The 10,230-nt window shown below is 37.4% G+C and overlaps 1 protein-coding gene across 2 annotated transcripts in view; it reads left to right on the forward strand.

Moving 5' to 3' along the window:
* PCBD2 (pterin-4 alpha-carbinolamine dehydratase 2) overlaps positions 1 to 7,980 on the forward strand; it is a 51,259-nt gene extending 43,279 nt beyond the window's left edge. For both annotated transcript variants that reach the window (XM_027849194.1, XM_027849196.1), the window contains 2 exons: positions 4,623 to 4,703; positions 7,726 to 7,980. In XM_027849194.1, the coding sequence (XP_027704995.1) occupies positions 4,623 to 4,703; positions 7,726 to 7,821 (177 nt within the window). In that variant the 3' untranslated portion in view covers positions 7,822 to 7,980. The remainder of the gene's footprint in view (positions 1 to 4,622; positions 4,704 to 7,725) is intronic.
* Positions 7,981 to 10,230: the final 2,250 nt, after the last annotated feature.

Below are 10,230 nucleotides of genomic sequence, written 5' to 3' on the forward strand. Positions count from 1 at the left end.
TTGATGACTACTAGATCTCTCCCTTGAGCTTCAGTTGGATATCCTGGAGACATCTTAAACTCATCATGTCTAAACACACTCCCCTCTTCCAAACTTCCTTATTTCTGTTGAAAGCACTACCTTCCTTCCAGTGTCTCAGTTTCATGATTTGTCATTATCCTAAACTCTTCACTTTCCCTCACCCCAAATATCCAGTCAGTTGCTAAACCTTACTATTTCTACCTTCACAACAATTGTTCACATTTGGCACCTTCTCTACAGTCATACAATTACTAATTTAATTCAAGTTCTCATCATCTCTCACCTAGATTATTGCAGCAACCTCCTAATTTGTTTGCCATGCCTTAAATCTCTCCCTTTTCCTGTCCATCCTGTATGCTGCTGACAAAATAATTTTTCTTAAGCACAAATCTGACAATATGATTCCCCTACTTAACTAATTTCAGTGGTTTCTTATTGTCTCTATGATAAAACACAAACTTCCTTGTTTAGTTTTTAGAGTCCTATATACCTTGGCCCTAAACTACCTTTCCAGCCTTATAGTATATTACTCTCCCTCTTGTACTCCTTGCAGTCTAGCCAAAGTGGCTTTCTCATTGTTCCTCTAGGTGACAATCTGTCTTCCATCTTCACGCCTTTGCAGTGATTCTCTCTCATGCCTGGGATCTTTGCCTCAGAGTTCCTCTTCTTTTTTTTTTAAGCTGTAACTCAGACATAATCTTCCGTGTGAAACCTTTTCTGTTTGCCATTTTTTCTTTAGTTTTGTGTTATTTAAAGTATTGATTTTCTTTTCTTTTCTTTTATCTATTTCTTCCCCTCTTTTGTCTCTTTCTTTCCCTCTCAGTTAAGTGGGTAGTTCAAATTCTTATCTTTCCCCCTCTCTACTTCTTATGTTAGTTAATATTCTTTCTTTTTTTTTTTCAACTTTGTCTTTTTCTAAGAAGTTTTTCTTTGTGTTGTTCTCTTCCTTAATTTTCTCCTAGTCAATACTAAAATTTTATTCTCTGATTTATGGACTATATTTTATTTCATGGAATTTATTTCATGGAATCATAGAATTCTGGGATCCTAAATGGATAAGTGAAAAAGTATTTACTAATTGCTTACCATTTGTTAAGAACTGGGGATACAAAAAAAAAATTGAGATGAGGCAAGTAATATGGTGTAGAGGCACCACCATGTTGTAGAATTTATCCTATATCTTAAATTGTGGGGCCCAATTCTACCTTCTTTTTTCCCCATGATTGTTCTCCTCAGTGGTTATGCCATGTCATCCTTGCTCTGGATCCATGATATTTGAATTATTTCTTTCTGGTTGCCTGCAGTGATTTTTCCTTGATTTGGGAGCTCTGGAATTTGGCCATAATATTCCTGGGAGTTTTCATTTTGAGATCTCTTTGAAGAAGTGATTGGTAGATTCTTTCAATTTCTCTTTTACCCTATGGTTCTAGAATATTAGGGCAATTTTCCTTGATAATTTCTTTTTTTTTTTCTTTTTTGGTGAGGCATTTGGGGTTAAGTGACTTGCCCAGGGTCACACAGCTAGTAAGTGTCAAGTGTCTGAGGCTGGATTTGAACTCAGGTCCTCCTGACTCCAAGGTCAGAGCTCTATCCACTGTGCCACCTAGCTACCCTGATAATTTCTTGAAAGATAATGTCTAGGTTGTTTTTTTGATCATGACTTTCATGTTGTCTAGAAGTTCTTAAATTATCTCTCCTGGGTTTCCTGATTTAGTTGCCCCAAGGCCTTGATGAGGCGTTGCATGTGGTAGACTGTGCTCTGCTCCACTCTCACCCTGTGTGATAGACCTTTCCTGCTGACCTTCTTGGTTGTCTTGGCCTGGAAAATTGTTTCACCCCATCCTTTTGTGGGTTTTGCTGCCCCAGAATTTATTTTGAGGTGTTATTTTAAAGTTGTTTGGAGGGGAATTTGGGTGAGGTCAGTCTAGTCATTGGCTTTTCTCTGCCATCTTGGCTTTACCCCTGAGAGCTTAAATTCTAATGGGAGAAGACAACACATAAAAGGAAGCTGAAAATGTGGTCAAGGGGGAGGTATCCCCATGGGGACATAATAGATAAAACAGAGTTAGAAGTGGAGCCATGAGAGGAATGAAAACATGGCTGGTTTTGGTGTTTTCCTTAAAATGGAGGTTCTTGAAGAAAACAGCCAATCAGAGGAAGAGGCCGCTGGGACAAAGTATGCTTCCAGTGTGAGAAGTCCAGGGGAAGAATGGACTTCCAGGGTGAAGAGGGCTCTGTGGCATAGCAGAGGAAGTCCAGAGAATCAGAAGGGGAACGTGGGGAAGAGTGATGATGGAATGAAGAGGAATAAATCTTATTAATTGAAAAACAATTTTAAAAATGGTAAAAAAAGGAAGTTCTGCTTATATCTTCTTGTATACCTTTTTTAACCCTTTTAAAAAAAATCCCATGGGTCAGCCTTTCTCTTGAAAAATGTAACTTCTAAATATGGGATAATTCATTTCATTCTTTTTTCCATATTACTTGTAGTTATTATTTTTTTTCTTATGCTTCTGTTTGGGGTGTTTTCAAGTTGAATATTCTGCTCATGCCTCCCCCTTATCCTCTTCTGCATTGCCTTAAATGGCTGTCTTTTGTTGAATGTCTCTGTCTCTGTCTCTCTCTCTCTTTTTTGGTGAGGCAATCAGGGGTTAAGTGACTTGCAACCAGGGTCATACAGCTAGTGAGTATCGTGTATCTGAGGCCAGATTTGAATTCAGGTCCTTTTGATACCAGGGCCGGTGCTCTACCCACTGTGCCACCTAGCTGCCCCAGAATGTCTCTCTTTTATTGTTGATGCCTAAACTCAAGTTTTCTGAGTATTCCATTTTGAGGTGCACTTAAATTCCTTTGCCTTTCAGATTATACTCTTTCATTTTGTTCTGCAATTTCTCTTTACTGAGAAATAGTCTTGTGTTATTCAAATTTCTTTTCCATTATATCTGAAAATCTTTCTTCTACCTGCTTGCAGATTTTGTGGTCACTGAGATTTTTAACTACTTCATGTCTTAGATTTTAAAATAATGCATTTAGGGCTCTAAGGTGTGAGCTACATTAATTTCTAGTTTTTATTATAGATTTAATTTCTCTTTTGAAACACTCTGAAATTTTTTGTTCTTGTTCTGTACTTTGATAACAGTTCAAAAAGTTCTGTATTTCATCAGACATTGGATCATTTTTATTTGTCCTAAAATATTTGTTAAGAGAGTACTAGAAACTTTCTGAAGATTTAGTACTCATCCTTGTTTTTTGATTCTTAATTTATTTGTTTGTTCTCTGGGCTTTTCTTAGGGGTTTTCCTCCTGAAATCTTTAGTGTTTTACACTTTTTTTTTCTTACATTCATCTATACTTTTCTGACTCCTTCCTCTTTGTTGATTGTATTTTCCCAAGGTTAAGCCACAGACTTATCTTAACCCCCTCACAGGTTGAAGGATAAAGAGTTTGATGGTCTAGGTCCCTAGCCTTAAGGGGTCTTTGAGGGGATAGGACTGGCATTATCTGGGTTTAAGTCTCTTTTCATTTAGGCCCAGGGTAGCTATGCATGCTGATTTCCCACACCAATTCCTCCCGTGACTCTCCCCCTTTTTCCTTTTCATGACACAGCTGAAATGTTATCTGCCATTTTTGCAGGGTGTAACAAGGGTGTTTGGGTACAGAGTGCCTGTAGCCTTATGAGTCTCAAAGCTAGGTCAAAGCCTTCTGCAGAAGACAGCATATTTTCATTGCTCTCCTTCTTTCTCCAGTGGTTGGGTAGTATTGATGTCTGCTTCTTGTTGCCAGGTGAAAGTATTCTGGAAGAGTGTGGATCAGTGAGAATCCCAAGGAGGGCTCCAGGATGCAGGACCTAGATGATGGTGGGGAAGGGTGCTGATTGAGCAGTCACTTGAAGGATTTTAATTCTCCCCTTTTGGGGTGCTCTCTTCTTTGTCCTGAGAATTCAGCTGTAATTACTTTATGTATGGTGCATAATTCTTTTTTTGGAGGGTTTGAGGGTGAAAGGGGCCGACAGAACATGCCATTTTACTGGTCACATTGTTAAAATGATTAAAGGAAAACTTTTCATCCTGTCACAACAATATTATTAAGAGAGGTTGTAGGTAGATGGGAAATATTCACTTTCACAACTGACATTTTGTTTTCAGGTCTACTGGAAGGGCTTAATGGTTTGTCTAGTTTAATAATTGATAAGTGAAAAAAAATACCCATATATACAGTAAAATAGTTCCTTTTAGTTCTGACTAGAAAGTAAGCCTCCACCTGTTATAGATTTAAGGCACAGTTGGATTCTGCTTGCTGTTGGGAGAGTTGCAGATACGTTATTTTTGAGTACCTCATTCTATAGGCAGTTAAAATGTCCAGATAGCTCATTGAGTAAGAATATAGTTTTCTGGTTTGTAACTTTCATCTGTTAAAATCCCTCTTTGTCATTGTAGATGCCATACCACCATAGCCCTGAGGAGATAACTTGTTTTGTGTGTGTGTGTGTGTTCAGGTTTTTGTGAGGATTCTAGTAATCTTTTATCGAGTTAAATTTCTTTTACACAGCTGATTCTGTGCTAGAGAAAATATGAATAGTTACTCATTTTTGTCTCTTCTTAGGCTTTTGGATTTATGTCCCGAGTGGCACTACAAGCAGAAAAGATGAATCACCACCCTGAATGGTTCAATGTGTATAACAAGGTCAGTTCACTGGTTTATTTTTTGGTGATTGTAAGTACATATTTGAAGCAATCAACTTCTCTTGCATTCCTTTATTTTACCTTACATGGAGCAGTAGATCCAGTACCTTAGAAGGCGTTTTCTGTTTTGTTTCTTTTTTAAATTGTGTTATTATATAAGACTTTAAAAGGAGAGATATCTATCTATAGATAGATATGGATAAATGTATATATAATAAATATGCATGTATAGATATTTGTGTGTATACATACTTGCATGCACAAACAATAAAGATGAAATTATTTCTAAGAATCCAAATTCTGTTAGGTCCTTTGTCAATAGGAATATATACTTTTTTTATACGTATTATCGATGGTAAGGAGATGACTCGATGGACAGAATGTTATAACTCAAGTCAGGAAGACCTGAATGCAAATGCCTTGGACAAGTCATTTAACTTGTCTCAGTTTCCTCAACTGTAAAATGGGGATAATAATTGTGCCTACCTCCCAGGGTTGTTGTGAAGATAAAAATAATATTTGTAAAATGCTTAACACGGTGCCTATCACGTAGTAGTCACTATGTAAATACTAGCTCTTCTCCTTTGCTGCTGCTCCTGTCTCCTTCTCTTCCTTTTTCTCCATCTCTTTCTTCAAAGTTTGTAGTTCATGTGTATTATTTCAATTTAGTAACATTTGTACTTGTTCCTTTATTCTATGTTTTTCTTCTACTGGAATTAATTTAAGTCAAGTGTAGTCAAATTAGGTCCCACTGTTAAATGTGAATGTTTGATTTGCAGGCGTCTTTCTTAATCTATATTGTTTCTTGTAAGGCTAAATTCCTGAATAAGGGAGAAATTACATGATGCAGTTGATTTTAATTACCACATAGAAGATGCCTTGCATTAAGTGACACTCAGGATTATGATTAAAAGCAATTAAACCAAAAACTATTTCCCTTCATTTTAGGTGATATCAGCTGCAAAGTCTCATCTTTTAAGATTTCCAAGGTGTTTTGTTTCCCCTTTGGTAAAGATCTTTGTAAAATGAGAGAAAATTTTGCATATAGGTGGATTGTATAGAACATGCACATATATTCCCTAAGAGGCACAGTAGATAGAGCACTGGGCCTGGAGTCGGGAAGACCCAAGTTCATATCTGGCCTCGGATACTTACTATCATAGGGCTTTATTTAATCTCTGTTTCCCTCAGTTTCCTCAACTGTAAAATGGAGATCATAGTAGCACCCACCTCCCAGGGTTGTTGAAACAAATCAGATAATATTTATAAAGCACTTAGCAAAATGCCTAGGCATATGATAAATCTTTTCCCTTCCCTATTCTCTTCCCTTCTCCCTGGGTCAGAATGTGCTGAGGACAGTTCACTCCTTTGGGAAGAGCAGTTGTGGTGGGGAGGGTCCACAGCTATTGGACTTTTGCAGGACAGAGTTGGAGACCAAGTAATGGAAAGGCGGTGATGTTCATTTTTCTTGACCCTAGAATGCATCAAGAACTAATTAGAGGGTGAGGTAGGGAGTGGAGGAAGGCTGTAACTTAGGGTCTCTCTGTCCCAGTAAGTCTGGCTTCTTACCCATTTAATATTTGAGAATCAGTTGAGATCATTTGGATCCCTAGACCTCTAATCTTTCACTTTACAAAATGAAAGGTAGCTGGAGCAGTTAGGAGAGACACATAGTATGGCAGCACATAAGGCTGGGGTGACTTTGTATAGGTGCCAGCCTTTGTGGAACTTCTGAAAATCAACTAAGAGACTCCCTTCCTTCCTCTGTCCTCATCAGCAACAGAAGGGTAGTACCCACTATGCTAAGGGAAACTAGAAGTAACGAGCTAATAGATGATTCTATTAGTCTTTCACCTCTATGCCTATGTCACACTACAGATTTACATGACAGAACCACTACAGATTTCTACTAGTTTCCTTTATTCAGATAGATTTTACCATCTTTCTGGTCTTAATTTCTCACCACCTCTCCATCCTGTGTCTCCTATTAGTCCTTTTGGGAAGAAGCCAGTCCTTGGGATCCCATCTTACTTTCACAGACCCATTGGTGGGTTTTGTGCAAGTCTCTGACCCCTACTTGTTTTAGATTCTATGGTCCATGCTTGAAGAGTGGTTAGATGGGGGTGCTGATATTATTGCTTTACTCAGGCATCCCTTAGGCATGGTATGGTTGTGTTTGTGTGTATGTGGGGGAGGGAGATAGCAGGGAAGGAATTTCTCCTAACTGTGGCCCGCTACAACCTCTTTGGGCCCCTGGCTACCACTCCTCTAGTACATCTGCTTTCCTGATTCTGGGGATTCTCCAATCATATTGAGCTGCTGAATTTGGGGATCATTCAGGCATCAGACTGAAGTGTCAGCACTGGGTACCAGAAGTAACCAGGAAGTTTGTCATCTCCCAAGGACCCAAGAGCTAGGTCACACATATGGTTACCTGGAAGTAGGCAAGGAATGATGTGCTCATGAGCTGTACAACCCATATTATACTAGTATATGTATTTTGTTGGAGTCACTCATAACAGTTGGGGTAGATTGTTCTCCTAGCTGCCTCTGCTAATGGATAAAATTCTATTTCATTTATCAACTAGTTTATGAAGAAGTAGCTCCTTTTTCTTGTCCCCCCCTTTTTTAGAGATGTACTTTTAAAGATAAAAATAATTAAGATGAACTCCCCTCAGTGGCCTAATTAAACTTAGAGGTCTGAAACCCTACTTAAGTAATTACTAATTTTTTTTAAAGAGGAAAGGTTGAGATTATGGCAACTAAACTGACTTTACAAGTGAAAAAGGTTTTTGTCCCAAGTCAGCTGTTTTGTAGGCATCACATTATGATGTAATTTTTTTATTTGGTTTTGTTGTGTTTAGGAACTATAGATATTTTCATATAAAGCACTTTTTAAAAAGCTGCTTTGTTCTTTAAATTGTCATGTGAATGTTTAACATTAGATCAACAATCTGTCCTGCTGAAAGATAATAAAGAATTCGATTTTTTTTTTCTTTAATAACTTGTTTTCTTTTCTTTAGGTCCAGATAACTCTTATTTCGCATGACTGTGGTGGACTAACCAAGAGAGATATAAAACTGGCTCAGTTTATTGATAAAGCTGCTGCCTCTGTTTAACATCTTGCAAATCACATACAAATAATACGAAAATTTCAACTACAGAATATGTTCAAGGCAATTTACATGACCAATTAATTTTGAAATTTCTGATTTACCTTGTACTAAGATAAAGATGTTTTACAATAAGGTCTTAAATATTAAAATGATTTGAACTTTTGTCTGGATCAATTTTTTATACAGGTAAACCAACTAACTTCAGTACCTAATAATGAAAAGGTGAAAACTATTCTCTCGAATATCAGAAATAATTTTTGGAATGATCAAATACTGTATCTGGCAAATTGAGCATTAAAAACTCAAGCTAGGTGGCACAGTGGATAGAGCACCAGCCCTGGAGTCAGGAAGACCTGAGTTCAAATCCAGCCTCGGACATTTGACACTTACTAGCAGTATGACCCTGGGCAAGTCATTTAACCCCATTGCCTAGCAAAAACCAAAACCAAAAACAAAAACAAAAACTCAAGCCAGAAATTTGACTTTTGCACATACATTGGTATACTGGAGAATATTATGTAAAATTTGAAAAGATTTATGAACTCTTTAAGGATATTACTGTTACATCATAATTTTAATAAAATTGAAGATCTACTTTGAATGGAAATTATTCCCATCTAAATAACTAATGATATTTTTGATCATATTTGAGAATTTCTTTATTAATCCTTTTATTGATGCTGTCACTGAGATAACCTTTTAAAAATATCACTGCCAATACTTGAATTTGTGTAAAGAACCACAAAATCCTACATGATAATTTTGAATTACCTTAGTATTGCCTTAGACATGGATTTGTGGTTATAAAACCAAGAAGATGTGGTTTCAGGTCTCACCTTTAACATATACTGTCTGTGTAACCCTGGGCAAGTTCCTAAACCTCTCAGTGCTCTAGCCAGAGGTGTCAAACTCTGGCCTGCAACACTCCCATGGGCAGGGACAAGATTAAAATATAATTGGGAAATGTTTAACAAAATAAAGATATAGTACAAGCTAGATTGTGTTAATTTGTGGTTTTCTCAGTCATGATGTGACCAGCAGAAATCTGTTTCTATTGGAATTTGACACCACTACTCTAGGCAACCTTCTAAGACTATATAAGAAAGTGCCAACCTCCATTGGTGGAGGTTTCCTCACTTGAAATCATAGATCCAATCCCAATTCTATCTTGGTATTGTCATATCTTCTTTTACAGAAAGTGGATTGTGGTGTAAATGGACTTGTCGGTAGGCACATAAGCTTGAAATAACAGGATTAGTAGTCACAGCAGCTGATTTCCTGGCTCCCTAGTTGGCTTACTGAGTTAAGTTTGAACTATAATATGTTGGATTTATTTGTCATTTGAATGTTGTGGTTCACAAACCAAAATATTACACATATACCAAAATATTAGTCATAGATGTGGCCATAGATTCCAAATCAAAAGCTAGATCACACCCTTTTTGCCAGTGATCAAATGCACTTCTTGTTTACTTCCTCAATGGAAACAGTAAAAAGGACTTTCCAAATATCTACAATAATTTAGAAAAAGGATATTGCAATGACAGTATTCTATGCAGCAAATCAGGGGCACTTACACTAAAAACCCATAAATTAGGTCATGTCTCTAAAGCACAATAGCTGTTCATAGATTTCAGAATGGTTATAATAAAATAAGGATCACGTTTTTACTATTGTATCCTTCTTAAGATGGTATAACATCTAAACACAGTATCAGAGACCATCCTTTAAAAACAAAAACCAGAAGAATTACTGGAAGACCATATTCCAGCTTTTTCATTTTGCATGTTGGAAAACTGAAACCCAAAGAGGGAAGGCCATTCTCATAGCTAGTTAGTGCTCCAGGTTCAGTGCTTTATGCTACACTACACTTCCTCTTAGAATGTAGCAAATGAGGAAAGAAAGACACTTCAATTAACAGATTCTGAGTCCTAGAGGGAATAATAGGCAATCTGAATGGTTCCTGGAGATTTCTGAGCTATGGGGAGCTTGGTGCCTCTCAAAGAGTCAGGAATGAGAAACTTGTGAAGGCATGAGTAGGTCAAGCAATAAAGAAGATCCATAGCAGTGATCCTTTAGTAAAGGGAGATGGCAAGGAACTTATAGCGAATCTTGTAAGTTATTGGAATTCTTTGTAATCTTTATTACAAAAACTCTATCCCTCTAATTCAGTTTGAAGTCCTCTTTTACTAACCTTTTAAAGGTATGAGAAGATTTGTGTTTGCTTATGTCCAACAGTGGAGCTTTGAGAGGCAGCAGTCAAGTGGTTGGGCTGCCAGACTTGGCCTATCACTGACAGGACTGTGTGATTGAGCAAGTCACTTACCCACACAGTTTCTCCAGGCAGTGTCCCCTAAGACTCAGGTGTAGTTGAGTTACTGATCACTATTGGTGGAAGGGATTTCCATACCA

Source organism: Vombatus ursinus, unplaced genomic scaffold, assembly GCF_900497805.2.
Source record: "Vombatus ursinus unplaced genomic scaffold, bare-nosed wombat genome assembly UNPS02007284.1, whole genome shotgun sequence".
Taxonomy (NCBI): domain Eukaryota; kingdom Metazoa; phylum Chordata; class Mammalia; order Diprotodontia; family Vombatidae; genus Vombatus; species Vombatus ursinus.